Source organism: Monopterus albus, unplaced genomic scaffold (genome assembly GCF_001952655.1).
Source record: "Monopterus albus unplaced genomic scaffold, M_albus_1.0 scaffold34.1, whole genome shotgun sequence".
In the NCBI taxonomy this organism is placed as follows: Eukaryota; Metazoa; Chordata; class Actinopteri; order Synbranchiformes; family Synbranchidae; genus Monopterus; species Monopterus albus.
In genome coordinates, this window is record NW_018127914.1 from 3,720,491 (window position 1) to 3,745,258 (window position 24,768).

Sequence of the window (24,768 nt, forward strand, 5' to 3'; positions counted from 1 at the left end):
TATTTATATTTATTTACAGTGTGAACTTCATGTAGGTGCATTGTCTCTGCCAGCCCATGGAGATGTAGAGGAATTCAAGCAGAAGTATTAAAAACAGAGGTCCGGTGGTTTGAAGGGTGCCAAGGGTCACCTTCTCCCAACCCCTGTGAGCTTGAAGAGCCTGAGGTCTGGTTGTGCCAAATTAGCACAAGCTGAACCACTAGTCACAGCAGTGTAAGTGCCCTGCTCTCCCCGGTTATAATATATAAGACCCTGAAAACGCAAAATCCATATAAACCGCGCTGACCCCGCCATAGTGTCAGCGCTAATCAACACCCAACCATGTGTGTCAGTGAACAGCAGGGCCCCACGAAGCACCACCTTCTTCCTAACTACCCATCATTACCATCTCACCTCTGTATACCTTCTCACTTCCCTCACCCCTCTGTCGTTCCTCCATCAGTAAAGGATCCACGCATTTGATCTCTCTCTGTAAGGAGTGCTGGCCTGCTGCTTGTAAGGTGCTGGGAGATCAAGCAGTGAGCGTGGACAACAGGGAATATCCCACAGGCCATCTAACGGCATGGCTTCAAAACACTACAGGGGAAAAGGGCTGCAGGAATATGAGGCAGGGAAAATGGCAGGAGAAAAGAGGATGGATGAAGCTGGTGGATGTCAGGAATATTTCATAAAAAGGGAAAACTGGTATAAGTATAAATGGGGCTGGGATAGAGAAAGCAAGTTATAAATATAAAAATGTAAAAGTCCAGAGCTGAGCTTATGCCATCTTCATCCTGCTACTCTCTCCTTGGTTTTCAACGCAGCACAAAGATGCAGCGGACACTCATCATTTGATTATCCCCAGAGAGCCATTTTCCTCTGTCTCAGTTCTCTCAACACTAGATACCGAAACATCCTGTTCTAGCCCTCCTCCACCGCCACCTGCCTTCGTCGCCTCTTTCTCGCACCTCCTCCTCTTCACTGCCAGAGTCTTTAATGAGGCTCCGTGGGAATGCTCTCTGGCTCCCTCCCTGAAGGTAGACCTGTTTGCTTTCTGTTGTTTCTGAGGAGCTGCCGGAACGGATTGTCTGCTGCCTTTTCGCCTGGGCATTCATGCAGCAAACACCCACAAAAAAAAAAAAAAAACAACAACAACAAAAAAAACAACACATGGGCAAGCAAGTGATCGCACGCTTGCATTTATATGTTCTTCAAGCTTGTATGCACACTCACGTGCACTTAATTCAGGAAGGACGAACATATGTGGGTGCACAAGCACATTCACACAGACCCACTGTATACACATTTAAATATAGGTTAGGAGCATGAATTCATGAGGTATATTCCTCCAAGTGTCCTTTATCTTTTGCCATTTAAAATACGGTGCCAAGGTGGGAAACAATGCTTCGGTGGTTTATTTAATGCCTAAACACCCTGAACACGACCTGGGGCTGTGCTCGAGGTGTGCTACTTTGTCATATCGGAGCATCTAGAGCCACTGTCTCGTTCCTTGTTGAGAATGCACACACTCGTTCAATCGGTTTTTCAGGTTCAAAGGAAATACTCTGCTTTTAAGCTATGCTGTGTTGTAGTTTGCGGAGTCATGAGTACATGTTAACGCTGTTTTATAACATGAAAGTTAGACTACAAGTCAACTGACTATTCTTTATTGGCACAGATGTCAGGTAAGCAAGCAGCCTTGAGTAATTTCACACGATGAAGGGTACAATGCAACTGACTGCTGCCGCGTTCCACCTGTCAAATGAGCATCATTGTGTTTTAAATGCAACTTTAGTTTAACAGCTCGACATGCTACATCACGAAAAACATCCTGTTAAACCAAATTAAATTGTCAAGGTTGAATGTGATAAGCCTTGAAACTCATGGATCTTTTACTCAAAATGGACTTCCTGGATCAGATTTCATGCATCTGAAACAACTGGCCCCGCCAACACAGGCGTCTTCTGTCTGAACTAACTTAACACTAAATCTGCTTCCACATGAATCAAGAGTTTTACAGCAGGACAAAAACAGGACACAGAGGGACCGGTAGAATTCCAGATCCAAATCTGGATTGCTATCACTGCATTCATAACTAAATCAGCAGAAGACCACGCAGGCCGACCATCGAAGCTCCTAATGAGAAAATATTGGCTCTGCCGTTTCTGAATTGAAGGGCCAAGATTTTTAGCTGCTCTCTCTTTTCAACAATATGACAGTAATTGAAAAATAAACTCAACCTTGATGGAGAGTTGAGAATATTGAGGCTTTTCTTTTTCCATGAAGAAAGGTGAATCTGTTGAGCTTAACAGGCACTTTTTGAAGATATTAAGTGCAACGTGATGGGTCAGATTCATTTGGTTTTGCCTGCCCTTCTCTTTACTTTCCTCCTTGTTCTCCTTCTCTCCTTTTATCCTTCAGCCCTTCTATCTCTCTTCAGTCTCGCTTTCCCTCCTCTCTCCGTCTCTGAGTCATGCAGTTAGTGAGCAGACAGTTTTGTCCAGGTCTATTTCTGGATGTCATGCTGTAGAAGAGAAAAATAAGATTAAAAACAGAGAGAGCGATATTTCCCCGCGGCTTAAAGATCTAGGAATCTTAAACTGTTTTATATATATATATAAAAAAAAGACACTCAGCAAAAAAGACAGTCTGTGACCAAGGCAGTACAAACACACAGTCTCAAACACATACACACACCCCAACACTAAAGTGAACTAAAATACCATTACCATTCCTCATCTCCCCCACTCGGCGTCAGGAAGCCACTGACCGTGTTACATGGAGCCCAAAGCCTCTTGCAGTTCAACTGATAACTGAACCTGATAACCATTTAACAAACTGATTTTTGAAATGGAGCTTTAAACTGATCAAGGCCACAGTCTCATGCGCACGTGCGTTCCCTGCCAGTTTGACTTTATTTTAACTCTTTTTGTAATCATTCTCCTTCTCTGAAAAGACAAAACCTTTTGGGCACCCATCCAATTATTTCTGCTTTGTGATGCACGATGTTTTAAGGTTCTCACCCTGTATTTCAGCACAAAATGTCAGAAATTCGGCTTGACAAGAGGCAAAAAAAGGCCATTTTTCTGATGGGGATGTGTTCTGGAAGACAATTCATTCTTTTCAGCCAGGCTGATGGAAGCACACCTGATTTTCATTTCATTCTTTGTGAAATGTAATAGTTTGCTTGAAACTCATTTGACAGTTTGATGAAAACTTGGGGAGACATCGGGGGAAAAGGGGCCCAAAGAAAAGTGCAGAATAAAATTTTGGCAATTCAGAAAGAGAGTTCACTGGTTCACTTTCAAAAGCTCATATCATGCTTTTCCTCTGATTCTTTGTTCTCGTTTCTTGTTTTTAACCTTGGATACCCAACTCCAGCTGTCCTCCTTTTGATAAATGGCATCTGCTTTGGTTAGCAGAGGGTGTGGAACAAGAAAAGAGGAATAATCCCCTCCCTCATGGATCATAACAAGCACTCTGTATTCATCATTCCTTCCATTAGATCACTCCTGACTGAGCTATTCCACTGTCTCTTTTTTTAATTTCACTCATTTACAAGCCACTAAGTTCCCCTTCCTCTCTTGCCAAAGAGGTGAAGGTAAGTTCAGTTCATCCCTGCCTCCATGTGTGAGCCTATGGGAGTAATCCCTCCCTGGACACACACACACACACACACACACACACACGGCTGTGCATTCAATGAAATCCACCAAGGTGTGTCTGTGTGTGCATGACTCATGATTTATGTGGAAATCTGGGGGTGGGTAAGTCAGAAAGTGCGAGCTGTATTTTCTCATGGGAGCAACAGCAGCATTTTCCTGCTGCTGGCCGGCAACGCACCAGCGGATCAGCCCAAAGCCCAAGAATGTGACTCCTCACACATCAGCTGGGTTGAGCTTTGATCCCCGACTGAAGAGAAAGTCGGATTTTCCTGCACAGTGAGTGACGGGCCAGTGAAAGGGTTGGGACTGGGAAAAGCCAGGCGGTTACTAAGGCGAAAAGGGTTGTGTGTGTGTGTGTGTGTGTGTGCCCCCCCGCACATTCTCATTTTTCAGTTCCTTTCCTTCACCCCCACAACCCCAAGTCATTTCTTTCTTGGCAACTGCCAGCAAAAAAGCTTTTCCTCAGTGAGAGACAGAGGGGATGCGAAAGGCTAAGACTTGTCTTTAGTCTCCGGGGGCTTTTGCAGGAGGCACCAAAGATGGGAGGAGCTAGATTCCCAGACAAGCACAGAACAGTGGTGAGAAGCTGGCATAACTAATCAATATGAGAAAGCTCTAACTTGGGATGGGGTCAGGGCTCCTGCTATGGCAAGCCCCGTCTCTCCCAGCCTGCTCCCTCCTACTCTCTGGTCCGGCCATCACTCCACACCCTTCATTTCCTTTTTCGGCGGACATCCTTTGAAATGTTAAACAATCAGGGCAAAGTCCACGCTGTGGCTTTTCCCTCGAGACGCAAAGCAAATTTTTCTTTGGCACCGCTCAGTTCATCCAATACATCCACACTTCCCGCCCTGACTGACAGAGCGACAAGAGCCCAACAACCGGCAGATTAGGGCAGTTAATTGTGACTTTGTTTTCCAGCATTATTAAGAGCCTGGGACCGGCAGCATTGAGTAACAAAAACATTTGCTTTCATTTAACAAGCACTCATTTATCTTCATTACAATCAGACAATGCAATTATTTTGCACATGAAACAATGCCGTATCTTCTGTCCAAACAAAAACTCTGATATTTTTCTATTCTTTAATATTAAACTACTGCCCTTGTCTAGTCTGTGTCGTCCAAGTGAAATCAACATTTTTTTATGTTTTTAATGTTGCATTATCATGTTGTTTTGTGTATTTCCATGTTTCACCTACAAAGTCTGTGTGAAATCAATCATCCATTGTAGAAAAATTTGACTGAACAGACCTGAATATAGTCATGTCAGACAATGCAGACAGGCTGCTATACCAGTCAACCAACAGTGCCTGATCCTGGTACCTGATTTCTGTATTACTGCCACACATTGGTTCAGCCTCAACCTTACCGCTGTAGTGCTGTTCTTCATATATCACAGCCTTTACATCAACAAAACCTCTGAGAAATCCTTAATTAACATGGGCAGAGCAGAGGTGTCTGCTTCGATTCAGAAGACACCCCAGAGACTGAAAACATAATGTTAAACGCGGTCTGGATGCAGCAGAGGTTAGCGCTGACCACAGCGGCTAAGACAGCTGTTTGCCTGTGCTGTGTAGTGGTTTTAAAAACACTGTCCCACACGCGTCCATATACATATTTATATACACAGAGGACCTGCCTGTTTGTGTGTTCTGGTCGGGTGCAGACCCAGCCTCTGCGGTCTGGTTGGGTTCGGTAACACACATGCTCTGTTTATGTTGTGCTCACAGGCCTCTGGTGGTCTGGCTCGCGTAAGCCCCACACAATCTGTATTCCCAGCACACAAGTTCTGCCTCCAACTTTTTCCCATCTTGTTACTCCAGAATACCTCTTTAGCCATCTCTCTTTTACACCACACTTCATTCTCTCCAAGATGCGATATATTGATTCTACACCAAAACTATGTTCTGCTGTTGTTTGGGTTGCAGATGCAGAGATAGTTATACTTTAGTTTATGTCCAGGTCATTGGTTCATGGTGTGTAGTCCATCTCTCTTGCCTCAATTTATTCTTCACGCTTGTCTTAACTCACTTTCTCACCCTGATAATCCCACCTCTCCACAATCTCCCCTTCTCTCTCTCTCTCTCTCTCCCTGCCAACTCTGTCCGCTACATCTCTTTTTTTTTTTTGCATTGTATTGTTGTAGGGCAGTGAGTTTACAGGGGAGTCAGTTGGCCTGAAAACGCAAACGGGGTTCGGCGTGGTCTCAGCTGAGCGTGACGGATACAATAACCCCTGCAGTGGAAGCACCCATGTGCTAAATTACTGCCACAAATGTTCTCCCATCAGGCCACAGCAGGACCATCAGAGTCAGTTCAGCTATCTCAAGCCCTGACGCACTTTCCTTTTCTGTAACATAATTATGCCATGACCAAGTGCGTCCAACAAGTCAAGTTCCAGTTAAAGGTCGGATGAGGTTGACAGGAGGAGGACAGGGGAGTGGAAAATTTAGGCTGGCAGCGTAGCCTGAAATAAAACAAAGTTGGTGTGTTTTCAGAACATCTTTGCCTATGACGCTGCAAGCAAACATCAGTATAAACACAGTGTCACCAGCTCCTTTTCCTTGCAAGATATGACTAGTGTAACTCAGTAGAATACACCCAAAATGTGCTTTATTGAGCAGATGCTTACAATAATGTATTAGGGAGTTCTAGAGCAAAATACATCCCTCCTCTTTGGTTGCAACAAGGACAGTAGCACAAAGATCCTCAATTATTTTTCAGCAATGTGTACATAAATACAGCTGCACCTAATCAGACAATTTGTGTGGTTTGCATGTGAACGTGCTATAAACAGCTTATGGTTTGTTTTGAAGAAAAGAGCATCTGCTACTTCTTTGGCATGTCGCCTTGACATCCTGTGATTTTAAACCTATTGTTCGCCTATTGTTCCCAAGGACTGTCCACTTCATACCTTCCGTTCACCTCTCAGCAAACCCATCCACTGTGGCTGCGTGGAGGAACTCGAACCCCACCCATATCACAACAGCTGGAGAAAACACTGAACTGCCAGTGTCACATATCTTGTGGACTCACAAAAATAAAATAACACGGGTTTCTGAAAGTACTTTGGAAATTTGTGGCTGTTGTCATGAGCTGCATTTGAACATAGCATGGAAAGGAAGAGGGGCAAAACAATACAGGAATCACAAAGTCTTAACTGCTAAAGTTTCTGTATATTGGGCTATTTCAAGGTTTACAAAAAAAGGTTTCACACCCCTCCATAAAGTGCGACAGTGAAATCACTCATTTAATATTTAGAGCAATCTGGGACATTTAACGTCTTTACTGCTACTGGGGGTTTTACTGCAGCTTTGCATAGTGGAAGCATCCAACTCTGACTGAATTAAAGAGCGCCTCTGCCCACATGACTGGAAACATTTTAGGACAAATACGTGAGCTACATCACACAAACAGTGCCACATATTTAACCAGTGAGGTGACTGACACTAATCAGGAACCAACAGTGATAGTGATGGTGGTGGTTACCTTCATGATGCCGATTCATCTTCTATAAACTGATGGTTTCAGCTCTTAAAAGGAGAAATATGTTGATTTTTCCTCATATTTGATAAAGTTCTGTGAAACCTCGTCTCTGCTTACTGGCATATACAGTACACCCAGACAAACACTAAGGCTGGCATTTACACAAAACCTTACTCTTTTATGCTCTTAGCGAACACTGATACATGCGCTTACTTAGTGCCGTATTGATTCATTAATGGTCCACGCGCTCATGCCTTCCATTGTCTTTTAACTGACCCATTAACATAATGCATTCTATTATACTCTATGGCAGTAACTTGTTTGAGATTATGAAACTTTCTTGAAATAGAAAACCCAGGCAAGCAAGGCAAGAGCTCTGTGATGACGTGGGAGGTGCTTCACAACAACGAGGAACTGAAGACGATTTGATCTCTAGTCTAACAGAAGGTTAAAAGGATCATTCCCATTCACACAGTTCAGCAAGCAAACACACCAAACACAGTGGAGAGCCACAAGTAATTTGGCATGCAGGCTCAGAGATCCCTGCTGCACTTTGTTACTACAAACCCACACATAATCATGGCAGTACACAAGAGCATGAATTACCATGGAGTAATGTGAAATACAACTACAGGAGAGAAGTCCCAATAAGGGAGCTTTACATGCGACACATCCAAACCGTCATGGGTGGCCTCCTGTAATTCAGTGCACTACAGACAGGCTTATTCATTTGCAGAGCTGTGTCCATGCTTATTTTGTGTGTATGAAAATGTGCATCCTTCCATGTAGCAACACGGTGATAAAAAGAGACAGGCTGACAAGACTGACCTTAATTAGGTTATGTTGGTTGCTGTTATCTGACAATCACTAACAGTGAGGTTATGACACAAGCCTGACCTGAAGAAGAAGACACAAGATATGTGAATAAAAGCTCCAGAGATCTAAATTCAAAACAGTTAATTTACAAGGTTAAAAATACTATAGTTTTAAACAACTGTATTGTGAGTCAAATGCCTAAAATCATGTAATTATATGTGATCATAACTCTAGTAAACAAAACAGGTCTTCATAAAACTTAGGTTTCAAAACCAACCACATCTTGTTTTAACCCTTAGAAGCCACACAACTTGCTGACTCTCTGGGAAGAAGCACTGGACTAAAAAGCCCCGCAGCATAACACAAGCAAATCAGAACTCCATATAGTGTTTATCTATTAGAGGTCAATCTATGTGAAAGTGCAGCGAATAAAATATGCATAGTAATAAATGTAATGCACAGTGACTTGAGTGCAGCTTGTGTTGTTGGTTTTTTCCTCAATAATAATAATGATAATAATAAAGGTATAGACCTTACTCTGTAAAGTGTCCTAAGATGACTTTGTTGTCATTTGTCTCTATACTAATAAAATTGAATTGAACTGACATTTGATGTAGTTCTTAGGCAAAAGGCTCAATTCTGGCTCTGCTGTTTTCTTTATCTATGTCTCCTCTCGGCTCAATCATATGGAGGCACAACGTCCACTTTCATTGTTATGCAGATGATGCTCAGATCTATTTGCCGCTGGTGCAGCGTGATTCGAATGCTCTAACCCGTTTGCACAATTGCTTTGGCAATGTTAAACATCAGCTATCCCAGAACTTTCTTCATCTAAATGAAAGTAAGACGGAATACATTGTTTTTAGCCCAGATTCTTCCGCTATTGTACCTCATCTAGGGCCCTCGGTCCCATCACTTACGGGTACTGTCAAAAACTTAGGAGTGTTGTTCGACAGCGGCCTTAAATTCGACAAACAGGTCAGATCTGTGGTCAAAACCAGCTTCTTTCACCTGAGGCGTTTAACTAAAGTGAAGCCCTTTCTGTCACGTCGATTGAGAAAAAGCCATTCACACTTTTATTTCTTCGCGACTCGATTACTGCAAATCAACTAGTCACTGCCTTGCGGGTTTTCAGCTACAGTCATTCTATCCCACATTGTAACTTTTTAGTTTCTGTGGAAAGCTAATGTTGTAAGACTTCTGTAGACACTAACTCAACAACTTGTATGTTGTGCCCACAAAATGCTTTTGAATGTGAAGACAGAGCACTTCAGAGAGTGTTGGCTAACGTTACTTGGCTAGCACTGCACAGCTCACATAGCAGGATTTTTTGTTTGCAGTTTTGTTTAAAACATCTGAACACTATTCTAACACTTAAAACAGATTTCATTACACCTCTGACAAAGCAAATAAAAGACATTACAGCTTTAGAACAACGTAAAATTTAGAGCAAAAAGAAACACTGACGGAGCAACGTTTTAGTTTGTGAGTCAGAAAAAAATGGAGTCCAACTAAAGTGAAGTGGTGAAATTAGAAAGTGGAGAAGCTTTCTACAGTGAGGGCAACAACATGTAATAAAGAGGACCGTCTCTTCTATGAGCGTCCCGGGGACATTCAGAGGGCAGCGTGCCCAGAGCATGGACTCGGATCGCAGCTGCGCAGAGCTGTTTGTAAGATATCTGTACATAGCATCCATAATCCTACATGAGAAACTGGGCATGGACATAAAATGAGAGCAGTCAGGTGTGATGATGTGACCTCCCCTGGTCAAATTATGTAAAAATTCAGCTCAACACTGTCAGAGTGCTTCACGATAATAGTTAAATTAATTCCACTGAAAACAGCAGAAACACTGTGAAACAGGAATTTGATCCAGAGGGACATGTCTTTATCAGTGATTTCAAAGGGGGAAAAAGAGAATAATCAAACCACAGAGAAACGTCATGTGATAGCTGTAATGAGAAAAGGAGATTCTGAAGATTTTCTGATGCTGGAGATGTCCTGATTCATTTAGAGTTTAAATGGAAAATGCACAGCAGCTCTGGCAGCGATGATGAAGCTACAGCAAACTTAGTGATGACAGCGCTCGACTTGTCTCAGCTGTCTCAGTTGATGCTGCAGCTGGGAAATGCAAAGCAACGCATCTACTGGAGATGTAGTCCGCCTGTTGCGGTTCCCAAAAGCCTCCACTGTGCCGTCCTCTAAACAGCTTATCAGCATCCAGAGATGCTGCTGGCTTTGAGGCTCATTTGGTCTCACTTCATACTCCACATTAAATGCAATTTATTGAATAATGAATCTGCTCTGCTCCTCAGACTGTGCCAACTCAGTGAAATCACTCAACATTCACCCAGAGAACAGACCTAAGGTCACTCTCTGATAGCGGATGATACTGAAATGAAGTTTCCTCCACGTCAAACAAGAGTACCGGAATTCAGATGCCTCTGTGCTGCCTGCTGAAAATACTGGTGAAAACCAGGAGCTACCTGAATTACAAGGAGACTGGGGAGGATGTGATGCGCTGTACAACTGCACAGCTGTGTGTGGACATGCTGCTTAATTTGAAGAGCAAGAAAATGTATGAATAAAAACTCCTCATGCTAATACATTATTCATTTTCTGTAGCTTCAAGGGGTTCCACACGAGTGGCCACAGTTAGAGTTAGTGCCGGGTTTCGGCAAAACAAGATGCTGCTGAGTATGCGGGAGAGACGATGGGGCATGTGTACGTGTGTGTGTGTGTGTGTGTGTGTGTGTGTGTGTGTGGACAAAGAGGAAGAGGCTGGGCGGGAAGACTGCCTGAAGGCTTAAAAAGAAGAACATTCACTGATGAAAGCAGGGAAAAGTGGGAACAGAAGAACAAACTACTGAATCAGCACTAAAGGGAACACACTCAGGGTTTGCAGCACACATGGATATGCAGACACAATTTAACACAAGCACACAAACGTAACACATACTTGTCTGGATTTGTGTCTGGCCCCTCATGGGCTACAGTGCAAACACTTTCCAGACAGAAGAGCAATCCTCCACCGGCCAAAGATAGAGTACACACAGCTAAAACAGAAAGGTGAAGACTGCCAAACACGCAATAAATAGCAGGTATATTCAGACATTATTAGCTTGTGCTACCCTCATGCTCCTGAAAAGTGATCCCAATAGAATACAAGTCTGTTTATAGATAGTAAGCTATGTAGCTGTGAGCTCCTTTTGCCAGGTCACCAGATACTCCACAAACTCCAGATGGGGTCCAATAGCAAATACACACACACACACGTCTGGGAATTTGATCTATCACCTCAATATAGAAGCAACGATACTGAAAACACTTTGAGGTTATCACACAGAAATAACTGCTGCAGATTAAGTGAGCACAGAAATCTGGCATGTACTACAGATGTCACACATAGAAAAGGAGGAAAAATGAAGTATTTGAGAGCATATGCTCATAAAACATGCAGACCCATAATGAGGAAAACGTGCCTTTTAGACTCTGTGTTGAATTCAGATTAATTAAACCATCTTGCAAAGTTTAAATTAGCATTTTGAGAGTGTTGGGCAGTAGACTGTGTTGAACAGCAGAAGGTAGAGTCCAGAGTTCGAGAAGAGTACTCCCAGAGTACCATCAACACTAGCTTATCTAGACCACTGGAAACTCTCTAAGGCCGCTTTCACACCTACCTTGTTTGGGCCAAATCAAAATAGCAGGTGTGAAAGGTACCTCAGACCACGGTCCAGAATGTGGTCTGACCAAAAGATGAGGCCTTGGTCCGGATCAAATTGAACCAAATTGGTTTGTTTCTAGTGTGGGATTGTCTGGACCTTCGGACCAATTACAGGTAGTTGAGGCGGGCTATCGTCACCCAAACAACAGAAGAAGAAAAGAACTGGAAGAGAATTAAAAATGAGCCATGAGTTAACTGTTTATCTGAGGTTTTTCACTGAAACAGTTGACTGATCAGTCTGGACACAACTTGTCTTGTAGTTCTGCCGGAGACAATGTATTTCTTGCACTATGAGGATGTTCATATGGCGAACTAGTCTCAAGTGCTGTGCTTGAAGTTGGAGCTCCTGGTAGCAATGCATGATAACAAAACTACAGTGGCAATAAAATGTAACGTTTAGAACAGACGCACGCCCTTCTACAAACCAATCAGTGACAACAGGACACAAGTTTGTCATGCAAAGTCCTTTAGTACGCTCACCAATTATTATTGTTAATTAATTATATACTTTGAATGTGGGCTAAAACACAAAGGACTGGGTATCCAGGTGACTGACGATGTGTTCACACTGCAATATGAAGTAGCTCTTCATTGCTTTGTTTCACATTCCTGCATTTGTAAATATGCCAGTATGGGCTGTTTTGGTAACAGAAGTCTTTAACTGACGGCCACTCACCAGCTGTAGCAGTCAAGTGCATCTCAGCTGTGGCTGATAATAATACTGTTAATCGAGTCAGTCTCTGATTTTGCCACTCAGAGCCCAGATTTAACTGAGCCATTTATCTAAAATATGTGCAGCTGCCACTGACTTGACACTTCTGTCATCAGAGCATGTTGAGCAGAGAACATGAAAGCCATATCCTCACAAAGATATCTCCCACAATGCATCTTGCTATATGATCCATATGTTGCATAAGCTGAATCATCTACTGTAAACCTTCTCCTCGCTGCTCCTGCCTCCCTACAGACAGCCTGAGTGTGCCATTTCTAGTGAGCGAACTGCAAAGCCAAACAAGATGCCAGCACTTTGAAAACAAAGTGCTGTCATGTCACAACTTTCTGGAGAAATAAAAACACGTCAATTTACCCCACAAAGAAAATATGGTACACGGTGGAGCAGCTGAACAAAGCAGGATGCTCTGCTGCTCTTTCAGCTTTCCCCCCTCACCTCATCTTTCTGCTTTCTTTTTTCAGTGACTAAGATTCTCCACAGGATCACAGGCGTTTCCTGCTCCTGTTCTTTCTGCCTTGTGTTTTTTGGTTTGCTTTGATGGCAGGGAAGCGGTTGGGTAGACACCAACAGGATGCAGCAGGGTAAAAATTAAGCTACTGAAAAAGGAGAAGTGCCCTATAGCTTGGTGATAAAAGCACAGAAAGAAACAAGCAGTGAAAAAGTAGCACAACACTGCAAAATATCAGCTCTTTTAAATACAGATCTAGAGACTTCCTTGAGAGTCCATTCAGTGGAAAATGCCACCAAATCATTCAATCTCTGCAAAACTGGCTTGAACTATAAATGTCCTGATTCCCAAATGTTTCCATCCATAATGAAATGAAAGTCCAGGCTTAAAAGAAGTAAACCTTGCAAGATTCTTTCCTTCTTGCAAGGTTTTTCATGAGACTTTCCACATATAAGAAGAAATAGCTGTGTATTTGGGCTTTTCAGACTGTCAGAATGTAATACTGATAGAACGACTACAACATAAAAACAGAGAAATTCTGAGCTGGGAAGATGACGGGAAGAAAAGGCAGCAATAAATTGAAGACAGGGGAGAGTGGGCGTTAATTTCAAATATCCAGCATTACCGCCAGCAGCTGCACTTTGTCCTAGATCGCCTCCCCAAAACAAGCATGCACTCCTTCTACTTGATATGAAAAGGAGGCCCCATCATGCTCATGAATAAACACCATGCAACAGCACTGCCAGGGAAACTGGGAAAAGCAGCAATAAACAAAAATGATTCTTTCCTTCTTCTCTGCTCAATCACACACCCACGCTCTGGGCACACTGAGACTCTCCTTGGTGAGACCAGATGCCTACTTCCCTTGTAACCTCCCCCCACCGCCGCCTCCTCCCTTGTTAGTTTTGGCTTAGCCATTGATCCATGAAGTGTTGTGGAATCTGCCAAACCGGGGCCTGGTTCTCGATGGCTGGAGCTGTGTGAGCAGCCATTGTTGCCAGTTGTCACCCAGGCTTCAAAACCAACAGGAAAAGAGAAGCACGAGTACGCGAGGCAACAGAGTCAGAGCTGATGGAGAGGGGTGAAACATGAGGGAGTAAAAGGGGACCATATGGAGGGGCTGCGATGTCAACAAGGCACAAGCGTTCCCTCTGGAAAGAGAGCAAACTTCAGCACAATAGGCCCCCTTTGGAGCGCCTGGGGACACTCCCAACTTTTTCACCCCAAGAGTGGAAGTCAAACTGAGCCATAAAGCATGATGGAGCGGACAAGGAAAAGAGCCCTTCCATCAGCCTGCCAGGCAGCCAGATCTGCTCCAACAAAGCCCTCTTTCTCTCCTTGAAGCCTCGGCCCCTTAAACATTGAGCCATGCACACATTCTTTAGTGACATAATGCTTTTTTTAAGCTATTGCCCTCTTCATCTACCTCACCTCCTCCTCCTCTTTGTCTTTATTAAGATTAACCCCTTTTGGCAATTACTATTCAAATATGAATACCAGCAGAGGGGTTAAGTGGTTTTTTGCTCTACCGGGTTTCACGGTATATCACGGTAAGAAAATTGATGGATATTGTACAGTGCACATCTGCTTATCACCGGTATTGAAGAAAAAATGCAATGCCTGTACACCTTTCTTCCCCAACTGCCTGTCACACTCAGGCGCCACATGCACACATGGACAGATGGCAGAGAGGAGGAGGCTGATAGCCCATCACCAAACTCCATCCAGCAAAAACACTCGAGAACATCATCCCTCTGTCCAGATCAAAGTATGTGGCACGTTTATAGCTTTAATCCCAAATGATAAAATGTGTCAGTGTCTAAACGTCTGTCATAAAATGCAGTGTTGAAATAATTTTCCACATTGTCTGTTCGTTTGCTTATCTCTGATTTACAAAAGGACTCACACTGATCCGGATCTGACCTCAGCAAGACACACACACACTTTCCTGGCTCTCATAAGTGTGTGTGTGTGTGTGTGTGTGAAGACGCAGACAGGACCAGTCTGGCTGCGCTGCCATGCAGCTACAGTAAATTAGTAACTACAGTGTGATATTTTTCACTTTTACTTAAAGATGTGAATACACCTCTACTACTGGTGCTAACATGCAAACATGCTTTAGTTATACAACATGTTAAAGTTATATGCAATTTTTTAAATTTTTATTTTGTATGTTTATTCTTTAGGGTCATTTGCTGCAGTCCAGCTTGGTCAACTGGTGCAGTCACTTGCAGATGGTTATCATACCGTCCAAAATCTCATACCGTTGCAACCCTATTTCACTCTCATGGTGAGAAGTGAAGGAGGGAGACCGGCCAGCAAACTGACGTCAACAATCTGCCTTTCCATTGATGTGCCGCCGCCAGGTATTTGCTAAACAGTCTCTCGGGGCCATAAAAGCTGCCATTCTGCAGGGCTATAAAAACTAGCTCCCGCCCCACCTCCCCACCTTTTCCCCAGGAGAATGGCTGCAGTGCTCCTGGGAAGTCACGGAGTTCACAGGAGGTGAGATCTCTAACAGCCACTGACAGTGCTGATGGACTGTGCTGTGCTCTTATTTGGAAGAAAGTTTCACTGCATGTCTAGGCCCACTGATGTGATGACTCCTGTCAGATGCTCCACAGCCTGGAAGCCACACAGTCATTCACAAAGAGGAACAAATCCCTTGGGACACTGGAACCAGCGGCTACCCCCCTGCTCCCTCTCTCCATTTTAATAGCCACAAATGGGAGGGAGGAATAAGAAAGACAAATTCATTGCCAAGTCAGAAATAAGGGCCTCGCATAGACAGAACAATTCATTTCATCATGGTCTTTTTTTAAATAGAAAACTACCTTTGTTTTTAGATGAAATCTGACAAAAGTTGGAAAAACATGTCTGCTACCACAGTTTCGTCAGTATTTGTGCACCTAGAAACAATGTGTGATACGACCTAGTCATGTTTACACCAGAGTTTATCTTCACTTGCAGTAGGTGATGTGTTCACACACCCTGGGGCACCACAACAAGCTGTAAACACAACAGTGACACATTATCACCTTAAAGGTTGTAATTGTGTATTTTCCTAAAGTTATTTAGCCCTCATTTCACACTGAACCACACATTTTTACTGCGAGACCCTGTTGGTTGTAAATACAGTGAGAGAGTGTCCCACATTGACCTGGTCACTGCTAGAAACCCACAGGTAAAATAAACAAACCACTAAAAACCAAGGGGCCGATGGCAAAACACTGCAGCAGCTGAATGTGGGAACGCACACTCAGAGCATGTTGCCCTGTGATACACGAAGAGCCAAGACGTGAAAGATTTTTTAAAATAGTTTGTTTTTCTGCTTAAGAAAAAAAAAAAGACAGATGTCAGATCCAGAATTCTTGGTGCTCATGAAACCTGCGGAGAACAGCCACATCTTCCTTCATACCTCCTCAGCTGGGAATTTAATGAGAAGCCAATCACACGTCTGTCCTGATCATCACTTTTTGCATCAGCCAGTCACATACCTGTCTAATTTAATCGAGTGCACAAGGACCCAGTCAGCTTCTTTCTCTTGTTCTGTACTGTCAGTTTTCCAAAAACTGCACAGCTACTCACTTACCTTTGTGCCTTCCAACTCTTCACATCCCTGTATCAGCACTAGTTAAGGATGAGAGCGTTTCAAGAGTGACAGAAAGTAAAAGAGAAAGAGGGAAGGGTGGCTACAACTTTTACAACTGTGCCTGCGTCTCTTATTAATTCATTCTTCTTAAACATTTCCTGGCAGTCCTGAGAAGGAACAGCATCTTGATACCTTGTTATTCCTCATTCTTTCAATTACCATCACCACAAGCACAACACTCCATCAGACCGGTTCTTTTTTTCCTCTCCAGAATAGAAGTGAGCTCTTTTTAATAGCAGAAATGATTCCAGGGGTTGGCCCACTGCTGTGCTAACACTTGCATTGATTTTCATTTTGGGGGAACCCTCCCAGCTGATCAATCTCTCTCCACCAAGTAGCTAGCAGCTGGCCTCACTGTCTGATCCTGTGTGTGCATGTGTGTGAGACAGAGTCGGGTTCATGTCCACCTCCTCCAACCACTAAGTTCTTTCCCTCATTTGCTCCTCATCCCTCGACGGCCACCTCTGAGGCCAGGGGCAGCTTGGTTGAACTGGTAAGTCCTAAGTGAATGTGGGTCAGTGAGCGGGGGCTTCGCCTTCGTCACTCAGTGAGGGGAAAGACAGTGGGGTTGTGACCCCAGTCATCCTGCCTGCACTTGCCCACACACATGCTTATGTTCACACACCCATGTATGAAGACAAAGAGCCACACACACACACACACACACACACACCCACACACACACGCATGGATGAATGACAAAAACCCCACAGAGAAAAAAAAACAAGTAGCAACAAATTTAGAATATACTTGAGCAAATTGAGAATATCAGTAGAGCTGAAATGATTAGAGGAATAACTGATGAGCTGACTTACAGAGAATGAATAGCTAGCAGTTTTGATAATTGATAAGTTATTTGAGTAATTTAACCAAATGAAAATCACTGGTTTCAGTGATTGTTTCTCAGTTGAGAATATTTCCCGTTTTTCCTCAGTCTTCTGTGATAGTAAACCAAATACTTTGGACTTTTGGAAAAGCTGCAGGGACAAAACAAGACATCTGAAGGTGACTTGTGATGGGCAATTTTTCACTATTTGCAAACATTTTACGGTCAACGCATTTAATCAACATTAATAAAAAACACAGACAGGTGAAAAATTAAAAGAAAAACTGAATAAATGAGTGGTCTCTTCCAGGATGACAGCACCCCCGTCCACAGGGCATGAGGGCTCACTGAATAATTTCAGTATGAAAACGATGTGAATCATATGCTGTGGCCTTCACAGCCGACCTGTTGGTCAGCGTCTCCACCACCATCATCAAAACGGCACAGGAGGGAATATCTTCTAGAAGAATGGTGTTCATCCCTCCAAAACCTTTGGCTTTAGGAAACTAACAGGAATTTATCACTATTTTTTTATACTTTATATAAAACAAAAAACAAAAAGTAGCTGCTGTTAGTTGTAGCCATAAAAAAACACAGGGTGTTCAACAACACTGTAGTCAAGATAAAGTTATCAGCTCAAGTTTATCGCCATAAACTATGACTACAAAATACAAGCTGTGAAAGCGGCAGATGCACTGACAGACAGCTACAGCAGTAATAATGTCTGAAGCCATGTTGACGTCTCTCAGCGGTGACACAGATAATAGCAAATAAGACTCAAGCAACTCAAATCCACAAACAGGATGATTAAACTGAGAAGAGAGAAATGCACAGACAGTCAAAGTCAGAGGGGATGTGAGATGAATAGAAGGTCTGATAAGATAAAATAAGAGGTTTTATGTCGTTATAGGCTTAAACCTGTCTCTTACACACACACACACACACACGCACCAGAATATCAGAGTCCTAATTAAGCTGCACCACATTCAAACTAATTACCCTCCGCATCATTAACATTCTCCATCACCAGCTTGGTACTTTATCTAAGAGAGAGCAGGCAATCATGAAATATTCATGATTTATTAATCTGACTACAGAAAAACAAACAATGGCAACCTGGGGAGCGTGACACACTCTCCTGCCAAACAGCCAGGTAGCAACATGACTGGATTTGTTTCTTGCAAACTACTCCAAATCTCCAACAGGGGTCCACTATCAGCTTCAGCCGCCGAGGTGAACGCTGCTATTCCCACTCATAATAGTGTTTGACTGAGATAAGGTGAAGAGGAGGTGCTGCTGGTTTTCTTCACTTGGCCCAGATCAGCCGCTGCCTCTCATTCTGTGGCGGCGTGTCAATAAAATGTCAAGCTCAGCTCGTCATAAAGAAAAACTCCAATAAATTAGGGAAATGGAAAAGTGGTGGTCAGCCAACGTGAGCAAAATCGCAGTGTGTCCATGTTGTTCTGATAGAGGAGGAAGGGGGGGGGGAACAAAGCAAAGAGAGTGGAGGCAAGGGAAAGTGGAGGAGTGCAAAAAGCAGAAGACGAGAGGCTGGCCTTCTTCTTCTTCTCTCCCTTCCAGGCGCTCACACTTTTGGGTAGATTTTCTCAAGTGGGGAAACATTTCTGCTGATGACACAGTTGTGAAAATGAACGTTCCGCAGTGCTTTGGTCGATGTCACTGTCGGTGACTCCTAATGGGAAAATCTCGCTGCATGTGCAATTCTCTGGACCCTCCACTCATCCCCGCTCACCCAGTACACTCCAACATACACCGTACACTCGCATCGCTCGGTCTCTCCCCCACTTTCCTTCACATGCACAAAACAGACTTTGCTCTGTCTCCTCTGGACTTTGTGATTCTCTAAACCTCTCCCTCTGCTTCTCTTCATTACGCTCCCTCTTTTGTTCAGTTTTCTAGCCCCCCCGGGTGACCTTGAGCTACTGTGAAGCAGCTAAAGTACAAAGTCAATACATGGTAACAAAGCTAGTTAAGTATTAAATAAAGGAGGGGGAGGGGGGATAAGGACACTCCTGTTAGCCAGAGAAAGGCCTAACAAAAAGCAAACAAAAGGAATATGAGCAGATAGACTTTAATGGAACACTTGACAGTAATAATGATGTGCTTTAAGCAAATGACTGTCCTTTTGATACCTGCAGGATAACCTGTGTGCCGGTGGAATAGAAAGCACTTAGAGTAATTACATGGTGGATTTAATGTTGGGCTACATATGAAGACTGCATGCCCTTGTATGGAGACAAACATGTTTAAGTGTAAGGCAGATCACAATGACTGATTAGCCCTTAGTGACAAAATGAAATAAATAAACCCACGCATGAAATGACTCATAACTAAAACAGGAAGTAACAGGGCACTAAAATGTGACTTTCCATTTAAAACTAATAAGAAGCTGATTTTTGTTAACGAAAGTCACAGAGAGGAAAAAAAAAAAAAAAAAAAAAAAAAATCATATTCCATTTAAGGGTGTGCTACTAAAGGTGGTTAATCACCACAGAGTAAAATCCCATTTTTGGTGAAGATTTTAAACTAGCAGCGCCCATAATAGCTTTTCACAACCTTCTCCCAGCAGCACCACGAGCAGCCGTGAAAGCCCAGTTGCTAATGCAGCGGTGAATGCGTCCTTTCATCTGTGCTTGGCCATGCAAGCGGACCAGAGTGACTCCGACCGAAGCTACCGCAGCTAAGAAAATCAACTGAATAGACGTGGAGGAGCATGGTGCAGTTGTGGTAGTTTATGGTGTGTGTGTGTGTTTTGATCGCATTTGGTCTAGGCACCTATATATTGGTTTCCAGTATGCCCTCCTGCTGCTGCATTCTTCTGTAGAGCAGCACACTTGAGGAAGGCAACGGGGTCAAAGATCAGGAGGCAAAGGTGTGCCTGGAAGGAGCACCAACCATGGCACTGTGTTTATATGAAAGTGTGTCTGTGGTTGGTGCAAGGATGCGTATTGATTGGAAACAACTAGTCGGTGTTTTTCTGTTCAATATTCTTTCAGCTATGTTCAAAGAGCATCCAGGTTTGTACACTGTACAGCCAATCGGTCTGCCTTGGCAGCGCTCCCTCCTCCACCGCTAACAGCTGCTCTGACACGTGTGTGCATTCCTGAGTCTGCAACACAGCATCCCCCAAAAGGCGCTGCCGGTCCACAGCAGCCTGCAGAAAGATCCATTAACCTGAGAGGGCTACGTCAGGGTTTCTGCAAAGCAAGGGCTGGCACCCAAAAAGGTTTAAATTATATTAGGATGAAAGGCATCACTTTGATTAAATTTAAACAGGTTACTAAATCACCACAGGAGAAAATGCTTTAAATTTATTGGGTCCACTTGGGTGCAAAATGACAAAGTAGGCTACTGATGTAAACAGCCCATAAGCAGCAAAATCAATTCTAAGTCAGAAGAAAAAGTCAAGTCATATTTACAAAGAAGAGTGAAAATCATTGAGACTCCAACCTAAACACTGTACAAGAATAAAAGTAAAACTAGATTTATTGAGTTTTAGTGGGGACAGAAATCAAAGGCAGCACTGTAGCAGTATTGATGAGAATAAAATGCTCTCTGAAACTCAAAACAGCAGAAAGAGCGGGCAGTCAAAGCTCAGCTCTCTGTTATCGGCTGTGCCAGTCAGCTGATTATAGCACTGAGAGGTTCTTGAGACAGGAGGAACCTCTGGGAGGACGAGGCCTGATCTGCTGGGAAACAGAACGCTGAGCAGTCTGCAGCAGAGGTGGGCTGTCTAGAGACAACTGGAATGTCCAATAATGGATGACAGATCTCTAGGTGACACCTAGCCCAAGGCAGCCAGAAAGACAGAGAGCATGTGTGTGTGGTGTAGAGAGAGAGGGGGAAAGGATGACAAATGGATAGACAAGTGCACGCCTGTGAAGGTTTTCTAAAACTATACATATATATATATATATATTTCTTGCATTAATAGTTTGTCTGTTCTGTGAGGAGTTGGATGTTTCTGAGTACATTACAAGTTCAAGGAGAGCCACTTCCTCCCTCAGTCCTGCAAGTGTTCAGTTACAAAGTCCTTCTCATCTTCCACCACAGCAACTTTCTCTCTGTTGAATGGAAATATGTTAACTTCACTTATGTTCCCCATCTGTCCCTGCACTTAACTTTAACATGGTGTGTGCATATAGGTACACACAACACCCCCCCCACACACACACACACTTTAGAAACAATGTTGACAAGTGATGGTACCGCATATTATCCACAGGTTGGTAAATGCAAACCACACTGATGTCACTCACACAAGTGAACCTGACAGTGGAGTTCACTGCAGCTATGTAAACATCAGACAGCGCCGCCTCCTATATTAAAACATACCAAGCATTCAGCTGCAGCTGCTGATCCCAAGAGGGAATAGTTAATTACCACCTTGACAAAACGGAGACCTCCAAAATTAGAGATAATCAGCTGGCCCCGGGGGCTAAGTGGGAACGACGGCACTGATTCCTGGAAATTAAGGTGATAATTAACCCATTATGATGGATTTATTTGCACCAAATGACTTCATAACCAAACACCACAGCCTCCTAAACTACACCCCATGCACCTTTAAGTGTAGGACACAAATGCTTCTTCATGACAAGGTCACCGCAGCACTGACACTAATTTCAGAGCAAAAACGCTGCTCACATCCCTTTCACTTAATTTGCACTAAGTACAGGGTGCAAATCCAACATGTCCATGCACATCCTGGTAAAAGGCTGCAGTAATCCCATGGAGTCTGAGCTGGAAGGCTGGGGGATGGCGAATTCCCTCATTGGAAAGGAGGGAGGGAGGGGGGCGTCCAAGGAGCTAATAGACTGGCTGGAGAAGGAGTAAGGAGGTGGAGTGGAAGGCAACATAAAAGGGTTGGTTAACTACAGTATGACCTAAAGTTGGGGATCATTATCAGTCACAGTTAACTCAGATACATTTATAGATTGTTATCACTTTGGGTGATTTATAAGTTTAGATTTTAAACTCAAGCCTAATCATTTACACAGTCTATTCAGCAAGCAGGAGGGGGATGTAAACTCTCACTGACTGATGTTTTCAGTTTGGAAGGACAGTGAATAACCCCAAAAACACACACTGTGCGTCACTGACTGAGGACTGAATGATGTCAGCCCGGTGCTCCGTTTTAGACATGGATGCAAGTAGCTTGTGCACGGATTGTGTGCATATGAGTGTAAGACAAAACATTAAAAGAACAGCTTTTCCAATTAGACACTTACTTGTCATACTCTGCGTTGTCCTTGTCACAGCGTGCATCCTTGTGCTTGTGCCAGTCTTTGCCATGCTTGCAGGTGGTGAGCAGCACCACATCCTCTGCGTTGTGGACGTGGTATAAGGCATTCCGGGTGTCGGAGCCGATACCCGTCAGGTAGCGCTTCCCCTTGAACACCAGCATGTACTTTCTGAAAGGCGGAATTGAGTTGTACTTGAGGTATCCCCTCTCTCCGCCGGTCCGCGGGTGATCCTTGGAGAAGAGGGGGATGGACACGTCAAAGTTGGGCCTGAAGTTCTCGGTGCTGATGCTGGCTTTGGCCAGCATGGCCTGGCCGATGTCGAAACCCAAGTCTTCCGTATAGTCCGGCCACGTCCCCGAGTACAAGTTAAATATGAGGTGGTTCCTGCCGTCGTTCCACAGAGGCAGGTTCTGGACCTTGGTCTTCAGATTGTGGACGTATTGCGGGGACAGCTGGTCCCGGTCCAGAGTGTCCAGACTCAAGACGAACAGGCACGCCTGTCCGGGGTCCGAGGTGTAAAACCTGGACCCCTCAATGGTCGATAAAATATTCTGGTAACTCTCGGAGATCTTCTCTCCCTTTTGCTGTGGGTAAACATAAACTTTGAAACCGTTTCTTTGACACAGAGAGAAATCAAAGCATGAATCCATACGACACCTTTTGCCTTTGTAAACACTCGTGTTGACGTCCCTCTTCTGCCTCGGAGATATGTGCAGGTTGTACTCCTCGGTGTCCGTCTCATCCCGGGGTAAGAAAGGTTGTAAAGGGTCCGAGAAATGCGGCCAGGGCTGGTCGGGCCGGTAACCACTTCGGCTGCGGTCATGCCGGCTCCTGCTCGCCGCTGGAAGTTGAACCCCTCCGAGGTAGAAGAGAAGCACCAGACATGCACCGGCGGAGAGCAGGATCAGGTAGCGTTTTTTGGCCTGCATGTGTCCTGGGAACAGGGGCGAGTTGTTTAGGAATAAGAAATGTAAAGTGGCCCGAAGTTAGGCTCTCACCAACCCCGGCTACACCGCTCCATCCTCGGGCAGCCTGCAAGAATCCCCAACCCCCCTTCTGCGTATTTGGTTCCCAAATCCAGCAATTGATCCAGTGCATGTGGGCGATGTTATAAGTATGGCCCCTTCCTCCCTCTTCCGTAGAGTTTCACCATGCCGTACAGCGCCTGCAGCGGGGCTTGGGTGCACCTAAAGGAGCCGTGCTGCCCGGACCCTCTCGGACGCAATCATATGCGGCGCCTCTCTTCCCCTGCGCTTCTTGTCACCCTCATTCAGCCTGGCTGTGTGAGGCTATTCAAATGGAAAACTGTCCGAGAACCGTCTGCGAACTCTATTCACCCGGATAAACAGCAGCAGGGGTCCCCGAGGCTCTCCCAGACGGAAAGGTATACACCGGTGTGGATGTTAAACTCGGTAACACATTGACCGGGGAGCGTAACAACCCGTCGGTGTGGCCGCCGCGCTCGGATCCAAACGCCTCGGGGTTAATTCTTGCTATTCCTCCTCTTTTATCACTCCATGGTCCCGTGTGAAGAGAAGCAACAAAACGGGAGAGAAGCGTCGCGGCGCAGGGACAGCTCAGCGATACCACAGTAACCTGACGAATCCCTGCATTTCTCTTCTTATTTATTACAAGCTCTCCACATATCCTCTCTGATATAAACAAAAACCTCACCGACGGGGACCCACGCAGGCGAAGTTATCCGGAAGACCCGAGGGGGACAGACGCTAACCTCAGACTGGGGAACTAGCTGGGGAAAAGCTCAAATACGGGATTCCTAGATCCTAGTGTCCAATTACCGAGTGCTCGGTTGTTCCAATTGTTAGTCGGTAACATTCCAATCCCGACACGACGGCAGCTGACGCGACGCCCCATCGTTGCGCACCGCCGCCGCCGATTGGCCGATCTTTGGAACGGAAAAGGTGGGACTTGGGGGAATGCACCCATTCATAACCGGAGTCCTCCGCATGTGCAAATTATCTAATTGTTAAACCTATAGAAGTTGTTTGGAGATGTGCCATAGAGCCAAGTGCCCTCAGCAGAAGAGCCTGACACCGAGAGAGTGTGTCGTGTGTCGCGGAAGTCAGTGTTTTCACTCGCTACATGGGTCAAACAGATTTACAGTGTTGGTAAAGGAACTGAGATTATATGATTAAGTAAAACTATCAGTA

At 44.3% G+C, this 24,768-nt stretch overlaps 1 protein-coding gene across 1 annotated transcript in view; it reads right to left on the reverse strand.

Moving 5' to 3' along the window:
- Window positions 1–24,546, reverse strand: part of ext1b (exostosin glycosyltransferase 1b) — a 102,894-nt gene extending 78,348 nt beyond the window's left edge. The window contains exon 1 of the mRNA XM_020597476.1: window positions 22,583–24,546. Within this exon, the coding sequence (XP_020453132.1) occupies window positions 22,583–23,526 (944 nt within the window). The 5' untranslated portion in view covers window positions 23,527–24,546. The remainder of the gene's footprint in view (window positions 1–22,582) is intronic.
- Between the last annotated feature and the right edge of the window lie 222 nt (window positions 24,547–24,768).